The 14,390-nt window shown below is 31.6% G+C and overlaps 1 protein-coding gene across 1 annotated transcript in view; it reads left to right on the top strand.

Annotated features, from left to right (window-relative positions):
- Positions 1 to 14,390, top strand: part of MDGA2 (MAM domain containing glycosylphosphatidylinositol anchor 2) — an 831,762-nt gene that overhangs the window by 811,407 nt on the left and 5,965 nt on the right. The window contains exons 15-16 of the mRNA XM_054449174.2: positions 1,928 to 2,058; positions 11,251 to 11,356. Coding sequence (XP_054305149.2) covers positions 1,928 to 2,058; positions 11,251 to 11,356 — 237 coding nt within the window. The remainder of the gene's footprint in view (positions 1 to 1,927; positions 2,059 to 11,250; positions 11,357 to 14,390) is intronic.

The raw sequence follows: 14,390 nt of genomic DNA, 5'->3' as shown, positions 1-14,390 counted from the left end.
TTCGTGAGATAAGACAGCACTTGTGTCATTTAGCCTTTTTGCCTGCAGTCTTTAAACATAAGAGCTGACTAAAGTCCTCTAAGCTCTAGCACCTGATTTTTGGAGAGTGATGACCAAAAGATGAGAATTAAGAAACTAAGGAAAAGAAAAAGTTTGAGTTTTGCTTAGCTTCTGAAAACTTATATTCTAGAACTATAGAATTTGAAAAATCCTATAAAATTGAAAATCCTTGGAGATGATTAAATTTATACATTTTGGTATCTGATGTCTACTAAAGCATGAACACAGTGTCTCTGGGGATTTAAACTTACTTTTAAGGAGTATTAACACAATCCATCATATTCACTTCAAAGTTTTTTTACTATAATACTATAATGTGCTGAATCAGCTTTGCTGAATCTACCTTCTCTTGAATAGCTTTATTCTATTTCACAAGTTCTAATTTTGTTGACCAAGATGACTAGACATAAGTTTAAATATCTTTTGGCACTGATTTCTCTTTTATAAACTTAAGAACTGGAAACTTCCGGGGAGAAAAGTTCCAAAAAAAGTTCTCTATAAAAGAAATCATTGATTAGTGATAGAAGCCTGATCACTAGTTATCTAGCAAAGGGAGGGTGGCTGGGAAGATAAACTACAGAGGAAAGTGAGAGAATTGTTTCAGGAAATGGAAATGTTATGTATCTTGAACATTGATACAATCAAGATACATTGATTGTATCTTGATCAAGTACTAACATTGTAGTAGACATTAGTCTAAAATTATTGGCCTGAACACATAGAAATGAATGAATTTTATTGCATGTAAATTTTGCCTCAATAAAGTTGATTTTTAAAATTATCTAGTAAAATATTGATTGCCTAGTGATTAAGATGTAAGACTATGAAACTCCCTGCGTTCAAATCCTGCTTGTGCTATTTTCTTACTGTATGACGTAGAGCAAATTGTTTAACCCCTCTAAGTTTTCTCATCTATAATGTGGGGATAATAATAATAAGTACTTCATAGGATTGTTGAGAGGATTAATTCCTCATCTGGAGTAAGTGTTTGATATATATTTATTGTGTTAATATCATTATCATCATTAATATCATTACTGTGTACAGCACATTAAACTATTGAAAGAGAGATATCAAATAATGAGATAAAAGCTATCTTCATTTTATTTTCCAATAACTCTTTTAGAAGAAAAATGAGACAGGTAAAAATCAAACTGAAAAAATAAGATGCTAAATGATAATATAAGACGACAGAATTAGAGTCCAACTCTGAGCAAGTTATTCAGTACATGATTACATGCTATATTAATTTCCTCATGCTCCTGTAACAAATAACAAATGATCACCAACTTCATGACCTAAAACAACACAAATTTATTAGCTTATCATTCTGGAGAACAGAAATCTAAAAAAAGCATTCTGGGCCTAAAATCAAGATGTCAGCAGGGCTGACTTCTTCTGAAGCTCCAGGAAAGGCCTTTCCTTTGCCTTTACTAGTGTCAAGAAGCTGCCAATAGTCCTTGTAGCCCCTTCCTCCATCTTCGAAACCAGCCATGTAACATCTCTCTCTCTCATGGCCTTCTTTCCTGTATCAAATCTCCCTCTGCCTCTGTTTTATAAAGCTATATGTAATTGCATTTAGGACTCACCCTAATAATCTATAATAATCTCCCCATTGCAAAATCCTTAAATCCCTTTTGCAATATCAGGCAACATTCACATGTTCTAGGGAATTAGGACATGATTACTTTTGGATCAAATGTCAAATGTCATAAGAGCAAGATAGGAAATGAGAGGAGAAGAGAGGACAGGACACTAGAGTGTTCTGTAAAATTTCAGTTTAAAAAGTTTACAAGTGTTTGGTCAAGGAAAAACAAATTTGAGGTGAAAATGACTATGCAAAATAAAATTTTATTGTCATTTTTAGGTGTTTTAAATGTTTATCTACGTTTGAAAGGGCAAACAACAATAGAGAATCCACTGTGGTCTTCAAGTGGGAATAAAGGACAAAGATGGAATGAGGCTCATGTTAATATATACCCAATTACTTCATTTCAGGTAAGAAAAGTAATTTTGGCTAATTAATTGCTGTAAATGAGCATAACATTAAAGGTGGATCTTGAGCAAATATTAAAATATGAATATTCAGAAATTCCACGATATAAGCCTCACAAAAATTATATGATTTGGTTTTGCTTTAGTTCTAAAAGCTGTTTTATAAAGATAAATGTGCTTTTCCTTTATTCATTAATACTCATCAAGTAATTGGTTTGAATAATAGTTTATCAAAATTTAAATGATTTGCCTGGAAAAAATGTAATCCATTTCTATAAAATCACATACTTATATTTTACTCCCTGAAAAAAAAATTATTGTAAGTTTCTATAATAATGGAACTTGGTAATCAATTCTCAATCTGTTTGAATTTTTCTTGATTAAATTTTATATACTTATAACAAAAAGTTTCTTCTGATTTAATGCCATATCAGTAATTGATCACTGATTATTAAAATTAAGACGACTTTAAATAAGTTATTTTTCTTTGTTTCTATATAGAAAAGAAGTAAAGCTTAGAGAGTTAGCTAAGAGAGTTACCAGTAAAGATATAGAAATTGTAAAGACTGCCGCACTGGCCATGATAGCTAGAGACAACAGATCATTAAACTATTTCAATGGAGTTAATATACTGTGTAATGATTTTAATGTGTATAAACATATATACATATATAAATATATATACATCCAAATATTTTTATATTTTTAAAATATGGTAAAATATCTTCAAAGTCTATGACATGTATCTTCTACAGCTCTATGCCTTATTTCAAAAGAATTCAAATCTATTTCATGACATTGTATTTATAGCATTGAATCTACTAGTGATTTTTTTGGATGCATTTCATGGCATATGTTGTAAGTGTACAGAAAATCGTGCCAACTTTTAATTGGTGGAATGACCTTTTCTTGTAATCTAATCTATAAATTCTAATTGCTTTGGAGATTGCACTTCTAAATCAAACAAGGATGATAAAAATACATAGTCATTCACAATGATAAAGAATCAGAGAGTAAGACTAGCCAATTATCTACAGATATATAAAAGATTTATTCCCATATGATTCTGAAAAATAAAAGAATCATTTTGTTTCTATGAAGAACCATACAATTGTGAAAATGAATGACAACATATCATCAAACTAAATTAAACTGGGAAGACAGGATTCCAAAGTATTACTGATAGAAGGAACCTTAATATTAAAATGTATATACTGATATTGTCATTAAAAAGCAATTCTTTTTTAAAAAGTTGGTATTATTCTAGATATACTTTCACTTCCCACATGACTGCCTCTCCAACACAAAATTCCAGCAAAGTTCACAATAAACAAAAATACCAAAGTCATAATATATCACACATTTTTGAAAGATTTCCACTGATTATAGCATCCTTGTTTTTTTTTTGTTTTTTTTTTTTTTTAGAACTTTTCAGATATTGTACCATACTCTTCTTGTTTGCATTGTTTCCAGGAATAAATCTGTGGATAGCCTTAAATTTATTCTTCTGTATGTAATGTGACTTTTTCTCTGTTTGCTTTTAAGATTTTCCTGATCATTTGTATTTATAAATTGTATTGTGGTGTGCTTTGATATATTTTTCTTCCTTCTATATGTGCTTCGTGTTCATTGAATTTCTTGGATCTGTGGATTTATAGTTTTCATAAAATTTGAGGTTTTTCTCAGATATTTCTTTAGATATTTCTGCTAGTCCTCTTCTCCTTTGAAGATTTCAATCACGCATACATAAAATTGCTTGAAAGTGTCACACAACTCATTAAGGCATTTTCATTTTTTTCTATTTATGTTTAATTTGTGATAGTTTTTATTATGTCTTCACATTCAACAATAGTTTCTTCTGCAATATCTAATTTACTTTTAGTTTTATTCAGTGTATTTTTCATCTAAGTCATTGGATTTTTCATCTCTGTAAGTTCAATTTGAATCTTTTAAAAAATATTTGTATGTCTTTAGTTAATATTTTGAATATATGAAATCCAGTTATAATAACCATTTTAAATCATTATCTGTTATTGCTAACATCTATATAAGTTCTTGGTTGGCTTCAGTTGACTGATTTTTCTTCTCATCATGGATCACTGTTTTCATTTTTGTTTTCACAAGTCTGGTAATTTGATTGGGTACCAGACATTGTGACTGTTACCTTGATAGGTGCTGCATATTTTTGTATTCTTACAAATATTCTTGAGCTTTTTCAGGGAAGAGAGCTGAGTTACTTCAGAACAGTTTGATTATTTTAGGTGTTGCTTTTAAGATTTCTTAGGCGAGACTAGAGTAATGTTTGGTATAGGGCTAATTATTTCTCATGATGGAGGCAAGACTCTTCTGAGTCGTCTACCAAATGTCCCATGTATTATGAGGTTTTTCCAAGTGGTAGATGGGAACAGTCACCATTCCCAATCCTGTGAATGCTGGGCACTATTAACTCAAATTCATCCCTCTGGTTCTTTCCCAAGTATGGAGTAGATTGCTCATTTCATGTCCTGATCAGTACTCTGCTGAATACTCAAGGGAGACTCTCTGCAGTGCTCTATTTCCCTCTCTCTTTCTTTTTCTCTGCCACTGTTTTTCTCTGGTATTCTGCCCTGAACATTCCAGCTTCTCTTGTTTTTTTGAACTCTCATCTCCTCAACTCTGATTTTCTACCAGGTTTCACCTTCTTTTCCTCTACTTGCACCATGGCCTATAAACTTTGTATTGGTCAACAGAATTCACCTTATTTGACTCCCATTTCCCAGGGATCACACTTCTTCGTTATCTGATATCTAGTATCCTGAACACTGTGGTTGGCCCAGTTATTTGGTAATTTAAAGTAGAAATATAGCTCTTGTTCCTGTTACTCTATTTTTCATGGAAACAAATGGAAAAATCTGTATTTGTAAATAGTCTGAATTGATGCATTTTTAAGCTATTTAAATTACCAGTGGAAAATAAAGATAGATAAAATCATCTTTTCATTTTGATCGATGCTCTTTCATTTCCCAACATATTTCTAGGTCTATTGGCTAAGGACTTTATTTCATTAACCTTGATTGTTCAAGGAAATGTGAAACACAACTAAATAATCCCATGCCGCTTTTGTTGTTTTTGTCTCATTTCATTTTAGAGAAGATTTGTTTTGAATTGTTTTATACAAAGTATTTTTTTTACCCAAAAATCTTTTATAACTTGTCAAACTTCTCAAAAATACATTCTTTGGTATGTAGCGTCTTCTAGGAACTCCTGATAACAACAATGATACCAATATATTACTATATAAATTAAATTTTAAGAAGTTTTAATATTACTCAGATGTAACTTTCTGGCATTTGAGGATGTATTTACTTCAAGTGGAAGGCAAAACTTTTACCTCTTGAAATTTTAAACAGAATATAAGTGACTTTGAGTCTCTTTCACTAGCATTTACACTGTTTTATTTGTTTTGAGTTGCATGACTTTAAATTAATTTGATCCATAAATCCTTTATAAAATTACTTGGACAGTCCTTTGTTTGAGTGTGTCCAATTAGTTTGCTTAGCTGAAAATACAATTATTGCTTAGTACTTTTCAAGACAAGTAGAAGTTTTATTCTATTGAAATTTATGTTGAGTTCATTTACTAGAATTAACTTAGCATGATCAGTGCTTGGGATGAAAATAGATTTTGCTACATTTGGAAAAATTAGGGCAACAATTCCAAAGAAGCAAAATAGATATATTCTTATAATGTCAATTAATTTTACATCACATACCAGGGAAAATATTTAACCATCCCCTTTTAATGCTTTACTTCTTTCATAGTATATTCCAAATGTTTTCCAGGGGTAAAGTATACAAATAGATTGTGAGACACAAGATGCTCTTTACATTTTCTTAGTTTAAGAGAAAGGGATTCTGGAAATCTCCTGCTCTTACATATTCATTTAAAGACTTAGAAACAGGTTTTGACATAATTTTTGAGAAAATTAAGATACAAATGCTTAACACTGTAACAGGGACTGGAAAAGAGACTATACTTCTCTCCTTACATCATGCTGCCTTATGTTCCAACTAAGAATAATAATAAGCTAGAAAATATTGTCCTCATTAGTAGACATTACATGTTCATGTAGCATATCTGGCATTCTAAGCCACATTCCAGGGCAATTATATGGACACAATGGTGGCTCCTGACTTAACCATTGAAAACATTTACCAATTGCAGCTCACAATTTGATGCATTTCTTTGTCTTTCCCAACAGTCGACTCTCATGTTATTATTTAATATTAGAAATGTTGACAACTAATTGACATTTGTCCCACAAGATGAACTGGCAGAGTATTGTGAAGTTAAACTCACTGTTCATATTTGGGATAGTTTCCCCAGGGAAAAAGCCAAGGCTACCCACTATGTGTATTATGCTGTCTCTCTTCAAATTTGTTTTGTAATGGTTGAGGATAGTTCAATTATATGCTAAACCAGTGATAAAGTAAAGGTAACGTTATTAATGCTAATGGTTATTTTTAAATATATTTATATCCTGAAGTTTTTCAAAGTGATATATACTGTCAATTTTCAAACTGCAGTCTTAGGGTTTTGCATTTGCCTTAGCAGTAATGATTAGAAGTGATTTGCCTTTTGTCAGAAAGAAACTATGTTGTAAATATTTGCAGAAGTCACCATTAATAATGAAGGCAAATTATCAGAAGTGCATTGTATTATTTAATTCCCCCATCTACTTTTACTTATTCGTGATTCATGTAGCTCTTCTTTTCTTGCTAAGAAATTACATTTGACACATACGTTTATAGCATCATCTATATCTTTATTTTGACATTTATATTTTTATGCTTTAAAGCATTATAATATGTGTAAGAAACTGTCAATTAATGAATTGAAACAATTTTGTGAGGTACAATTCTAATACAGAAATCCACATTAATTTTTTAGAATTCCCATTTGAATTTACTTACCAAAAGTTAATTTTCTGATTACGCAATATTTTTTATATGTTAAGTTTACTGAGTTGCATGAACACACTGTGAAAACATTTCAGTTTTACACTCATCATTTCAATTAAGGGAAATAATTTTAAATAATAGTGCTATTGTGTGGGAGGAACAGGTTTTGCATAATTTTATCCCTCTTTTAGGAGACCTAAACTTTCACATTTTCTCCATGGGTACCTAGATGCTGTTAGTTCCTTCTTCAAGTTAGTTAAACCAAATGCATTTCAGAAGTACTGAAGAGGAAATGAAAATGGTTTTATCTCTGTAATGTAATAGTAGTCAAAATAATGATGGAAATTCATAAAAATATGACAATTTAACTCTTTAAACTAGAGGGTCTTAATTCTCGAGATAAATATAATTAAGATTTTTTGTTGTGTAAAGATCACATCTTCTATGGCTAAATACATCATATTTTAATGGACTTATAATTTCTCATCTTTATATTCTAGAAAACGTCAGCAAAGATTTATTTTTACAAATGCTTAAAAGTTTGGCTAAGGCACATTATTTAAATTTAATATCCACACTTTATATTTGTTTAATCTAACTCACACAAAAACAATGTCAAGTAAAACATGCTCTCTCTAGATCTTAGTCTAGGAGTCATTTATGAATCTGTTTGAATCTATAAAATTTAATTACAATAATTCAGAAATATAATGGTAGTCAAGAGCTCAGAGCATAAATAAAACAATGCAATAAATATTTATTGGTGAAATTCAACCAGTTAAAAAATAATCTACATCTTCGTAATAGCAAAACTGTGGAAATTAAAAGGAAACAAATAAACATGCTACACAGGACCTTTCTTTTCCTTTCTGTTCAAAAAGGTCCTTGTGGAAGATTGCAGATTTCCCTGGCCTATTAAAACAGATTCTTTATCATCACAAGATTACAAATAAATATTAAAAATACAAATTATGACTGTACTAAGAGTTTTATTGCTAGAAATTATCTTTATCATACCAATAAATAATTAGATTTATTTACACAAAATGTCTAAAATTCCTGCTATGCTTAAAGAAATTACCTTGCTTTATCAATGATAAAATGTAGTATCAATAATTGTAAATGTAAATGTAAATAATATATTTGCAAATCAGCCTACTTTTTTTACTGTACCACTTCATTCATTTGGTATCATCAAGGGGTGAAATATTCATATAAGGTAATGTTCTAGGTATAGGAAGCCCTCTGGACACGTGACGCTTTGATTTTTGTTGATTGCTATTTTTGTTGTTCAGCAAAACACAGACTTACAGTCAACATATTGCCAGTAGGTAGGTAGCACACATATTAAATTACATTAGTCGATCTGCTTCCTGATGTTTACTACAGATGGTTTCCCGACACAGTCTCTCAATCTGACTACAAAAGGGTCTGTCTTTCACAATTTCACTGCTCTGGGACTTTTTTTTTTTAGCACAAGCGTAGGTCCAATCTTTTGATTTTGATCAAGCTGCACAGGGAGGCAGGAGGACAGGATGAAAAAGAAAATTAATAGAAAAAGGAGGATTGTTTAATCCTTTAAAGGCAGTAGCAGGAGAAGTTTTGAAATGCTTTGAGTAATGGCAGGATCATTGTAATTAAACTATGGCTTTCCCAGGACAGCAGCTTTGAAAAGTTCAGAAATGACTTTGACGACATGTATGTTTTAGTTTTGATTTTTAAAGAAATCTCACCATTTTATATGACTCCCATCTGGAAGTAAGAAGAACTTACTAAATGAAAGCAATTGTGTACTTTGAATAAGAAAAAGCATATTTTCTTCAAACTTTTCACCTTTACATAGCTAAGATAGGAAATCCATGTACTGCCATTTTGTTTTGGCTTCAGTGATACAGAACGTTGTGGATGTTTTTCAAACATCCTTCCTAATAAAAGGATTTTGACTTCAGCTTTATCTGTGTAAATTTCAAGTGCGAGCAGGTGCAGAGCATTTTAACCCACCTTTATTAGACTCTTCACCACATCTCACTTCCCCACATAAAGCACATGGGAATGCAAACCCCTTATCTTGGCTATGGCTGCATTGTAAACCCTGTATTGCACTCTACAAGCAGTATTTAATATTAACTATTGATTTACTCTAACATTGACTCTTTATCAGGTAAGGGACACATATCAAAGATGGAAAATATACCCCAAGACTTAAAAACCTACTTTTTGGAAAAAGGGAAATATTTTCGCACAGGCAGTTTGCTCATAGGGGCAATTTGTAAAGACCTTAAAGAACAATGTGCTTTAAATAAGTATGAATAATAATTATTTGAATCAAGTCACCTCAGCCTTGTTCATAATAGGAGACAATAGTTTTAATGTCTAACAATGACTATAGGGTACTGCTTAAATAAATTACATCCATAATGTGGAATATTCTGCACCTTAAAATGACTTCCCTTTCTCCATATTCAATTCTCTCAAATGTTCTTACCATTCATTTTTTTCTAAATCCTTTCTCATAGACCTTTTAAATAAAGGACTGTTTAAAAGTCTTCTGAGACTTTTTAAAGCCACTTCCCAGTTACCTTTCCAGACACCATCCTATCTCAGATGGAAGCCATCATTTCCAAGCAGCCAAAATAATACTTCATTGTAAATTCTATCTGAGGACTGAGAATTTGCTAAACTGCTAACTTGGTTCTAAATATTTGAACTACCGCTGCCATTTTGTTTTGGCTTCAGTGAAACAGACCATTTTAAATATTTTTCGAAGAGATGGCTTTGGAGAATCTTTAAGAACATGCTTATCTTAACATAGATAAGCAGGAAACTCCACATTTATCATATTTATATATAAGTAAGAACTCAAATTTTTCTCTGCTATCAAATCATGAAAATTATTATTTGTTTGATGAACTACATTTAAGTGAAGGACAGAGTCTTAATACAAAAGTTGACAACTGATGCCTCTGCTTACTACCTGGAGATTCCCATTGATAAAATTATGAGAGCATATCAAAGAACATTGGATCAATTTCTCAAAAGTAGCCTAAGTTCTCTCAAAATCATCATAATTAAGCTATGGCTTTCCCAGGACAGCAGCTTTGAAAAGTTCAGAAACGACTCTGATTTGTCTTTGAGGAGACGTTTTCAAATAAAAACAAAAACAAAAACTTTGGCATTGATAAAAATAAACATTGTCAAATTTGTTGTGATTACATAAGTCTAGAAATGTTATTAAAAAAAATAAATAAAGCACATTACCAGATTGATGCTAGAAACAGCTCTTTATTAAACTATTCTTTGGAATGACCAAAGTAGATATTTCCTTAACATGTAAATATTTTTCTAGAACTATACACCCACCACTAAATGCATGAATTGCCTTACAGTATCAAAAAGATTAAAAAGTTTTGCTGAAAGCAAGGAATAATTTGGGAGTCATAAAGAAAATTCTAAAAGAGTCTTATTTCTGTAAAAATAAAAAATATATAAATTTGCTAATTGTGCTTCTATTGTCATTGTATTAAGTAATAATAAAGGATTCTGATGGTACTCATTTATTCTTTCAATATTCGTGCACTGAGCCTCAGTGACCACCATTGTTATAGACACCATAAATTCAGAGGTATACCATGAGATATTCAACATAAATAGACTGATAAATATCTTCAAGTTTAAAAAAATGGAATATCAGCAGTGAAATCATGGAGGTAAATTATAAAGTCAACATGGGAATATGACGAACATATTCAATCTATTTGTGAGAAATCAATGTCAGAGATAGAAAAACTTTGTTCTGAGCTTCAATATACATATTACTGTTGTAAAGAATCCAGAATTGATTCATTCTTTAAAATATTTCTAGAAAACTAATGTTATGAGTTATGTTCAGATAAAACCAGAAAGAATCTATTTCAGAGAAAGGCTTTTCAAATAAAACATTTTTTTCTTATCCTTAAAAATTAAAACAGGATGTGTAGTCATTGTTTTTTTAATTGTATTATTTAATTAAATTTAGTTTTGCTTTAAAATCGACACAGAGCTTTTGATGTGAAAAACTAATACAATGCAAGGAAGATTCAATTACTGGTTTTGGGATGAAAGTTTATGTTTTCTACAAGTTTTAATTTTGAAAGCCATCAAATATAAAAGATGCCAGGATTACTGACAAGTTTACTTTTGTCACCTTGATTTCTCAAGAGAAATTGATCTGCAAATCAAAGCTCCACATTTAGGTTTGTTTCATTCATATTTGTAGCTCATTTTTGAAGGTATCCGAGGTCCTGGAATAGAAGGTGACATTGCTATTGATGATGTATCAATTGCAGAAGGAGAATGTGCAAAACAAGACCTAGCAACTAAGAGTAAGTATCTTTGCTTGAGATTGGTTTGTTGTAACGTTAAAGTAACATTACTATTAAATTAACATTTAATTTAATTAATTTTAAAAACTGAGTTATTTTTAGTTGGTTTATTTTAAAATTTCTTATATCTAATACCCTAAAGTTTGTTCAGTTATTTTAAAAGTATTAAATTCAATTGTAGACATATTTGGCCTAAGATACAATAGAAGTGAGATTTTGATTTAGATCTATGTAAGGCAAGTACACTTTGATTTTTAATTAAGATTTTAAAACATTTTCTTTGATATTATTTGTTTTAGAAGATTTAAAAACTTGTATTAAAATATTTGATGAACCTGTATACGTAGCACATATTTACAATGTAAATTGTATTAGTCAATCTTCATACTGCTGTAAAGAACTGCCCAAGACTGGGTAATTTATAAAAGAAAGAGATTTAATTGACTCACAGTTCAGCAAGGCTGGGAGGCCTAAGGAAACTCACAATCATGGCGGAAGGTGAAGGGGAAGCAAAGTACCTTCTTCACAAGGTGGCAAGGAGAATTGCTGAGAGAAGGGGGAAGTGCCCCTTATAAAATCATCAGATCGGCCCGGCGCGGTGGCTCACGCCTGTAATCCCAGCACTTTGGGAGGCGGAGGTGGGTGGATCACAAGGTCAGGAGATCAAGACCATCCTGGCTAAGACGGTGAAACCCCGTCTCTATTTAAAAATACAAAGAAAAAATATTAGCCGGGCATGTAGTCCCTGTAGTCCCAGCTACTCAGGAGGCTGAGGCAGGAGATTGGCGTGAACGCGGGAGGCGGAGCTTGCAGTGAGGCGAGATCGCGCCACTGCACTCCAGCCTGGGCGACAGAGCAAGAGTCCATCTCAAAAACATAATAATAATAATAATAATAATAATAGTAAAATCATCAGATCTAGTGAAAACTCACTTTCATGAGAACAGCATGGGGGAAGCGCCCCCATGATTCACTTACCTCCACCTGGTCTCTCACTTGAAACATGGGGATTATGCGGGTTATATTTCAAGATGAGATTTGTGTGAGGACACAAAGCCTTACCATGTCAGCATAGATGTTTTTATTCGTCCAGTTTGTGAATATAGTGAATATATTTCCTGATTTAGCCAATTTTTTTTTTGTTTTTTTTTTTTGAGACAGAGTTTTGCTCTTGTTGCCCAGGCTGGAGTGCAACAGTGCAATCTCTGCTCACTGCAATCTCCGCCTCCCGGGTTCAAGTGATTCTCTTGCCTCAGCCTCCTGAGTAGCTGGGATTACAGACTCGCGGCACCACACCCCGCTAATTTTTTGTATTTTTAGTAGAGACGGGTTTTCACCATGTTGGCCAGGCTGGTCTCGAACTCCCGACCTCAGGTGATCCACCTGCCTCGGCCTCCGAAACTGCTGGGATTACAGGCGTGAGCCACTGTGCCTGGCCTTTTGCCAGCCATTTTAACAGATTCAGCATTGTAAAGAGCCTAAATACATATATTAAGTAATGAAGTAGACCTAATATTTATGGTCTAATCTCCTATCTGCACCACAAGCTTGTTTAATAATTTGATTTTCACTTTATACCCTTTTTTGAATATTACGGTTTAATGATATATTTAATTTTATTTTTTTGTCACAGGTCCATTTTATAATAGAAGAGATATAAATAAAACATGATGAATAATGCACAAAGATTTAAAATTATGTATTTAGCTGCTTCTTAAAATCCTCATCTCCATATTTCACATTCGAAGCTATGAAATCTAAAATCATTCCTGTTAAAAATGACTGCAATTGAAGGATTATCTTAGACTCATCTGGAATCTTTGATTTTGTGGTCATATATAAAGTAATCAAACTAAATTTACACAAATTACTCATCAATTATTTAGCACATACAAAAGCATGAAAATCTATGTTGTATAAATCTAGAGCAAATCAGAGTCTTTGGTAATTTTCTATATTTAGTGAGAAACTATATCAGTCTAGAATGTTGAAAGTTGAATGTGTACAATTGTCCACTGATTACTCATATGAACTGAATTGACTCAATTCTTAAGTATTGTCAAAAGACAAAAACCAAGATTTTTATATAACAATGAGCCATTTTGCTCATTGTTATATAAAATGAAAATATATTAAAAAAGTCATGAACTTAGTATTTCAAATAACATATTTAGTAAAAATGTATCCTTGTGTCTGTCTAGTTCTGCTTTAGAAAACCAGTAGCTATACTCAAAAGAACAGTTTTTCTAATACACAGGAAAACATGTATTCTCCTCAAAGGGGAATAGGATTTCTTTTAAATTTCATAGTATGACTGAGTGGCAGTAACATTTTATTAATTGAAGGCAGTTACAACTATATACAGAAATTGTACATTTTCATAATGTAAGCACAAATATTATAAATAAATTCAATAAATTGAATTAAACTTTTCAATGGAGGAAAGCAAAGGAAATTATTTACTCCCTAGTGCAGAAAGAAAGCATAACTGATAAAACTAGCCACAGTTAAATGCCTGTGAAAGCCCATAGGGACTTCATTACTGTACAAGTTCTATTACAATAGAACATTTTTATAATTAGTTTTTTTTCTCTTAAACTAGCAAATCCAAGAAATGTGTGGCAGTTTTAAATATGAAAATACCCCCTATATGTATTGGGTGTATTTGTATTTAAACTCTATAAATTAGAGGAAATAAATAATCTTAATTGAACACAAATAATCTATTTGGCATCAGAAAGTTTTCTGTTACATTTGTGTCATTTAATTACCATTTATTAAGTTCATTTTATGACTAGCATTTGATTGATGATTATTAAATGAATATTATATTCTAAGTACAGACCAGCCTGAAGGCTGAAAGCCTCTTCCTGATTCCTCAGGCTGCCAATTCTTTCCAGGCAATAAACGGAACTATGGTCCACACCATGCAGATATAAGATTGTATGTCTCGATTTTCAAACTCAACTCTCCCCTAGATACAAGCCACTTTGCAATTTTAGCTAGGTTAATGAATTATACCTGTGTTATCCCT

The sequence above is a fragment of the Pongo pygmaeus genome, chromosome 15 (assembly GCF_028885625.2).
Source record: "Pongo pygmaeus isolate AG05252 chromosome 15, NHGRI_mPonPyg2-v2.0_pri, whole genome shotgun sequence".
Taxonomy (NCBI): domain Eukaryota; kingdom Metazoa; phylum Chordata; class Mammalia; order Primates; family Hominidae; genus Pongo; species Pongo pygmaeus.
This window is presented reverse-complemented; position numbering and strand designations above follow the sequence as displayed.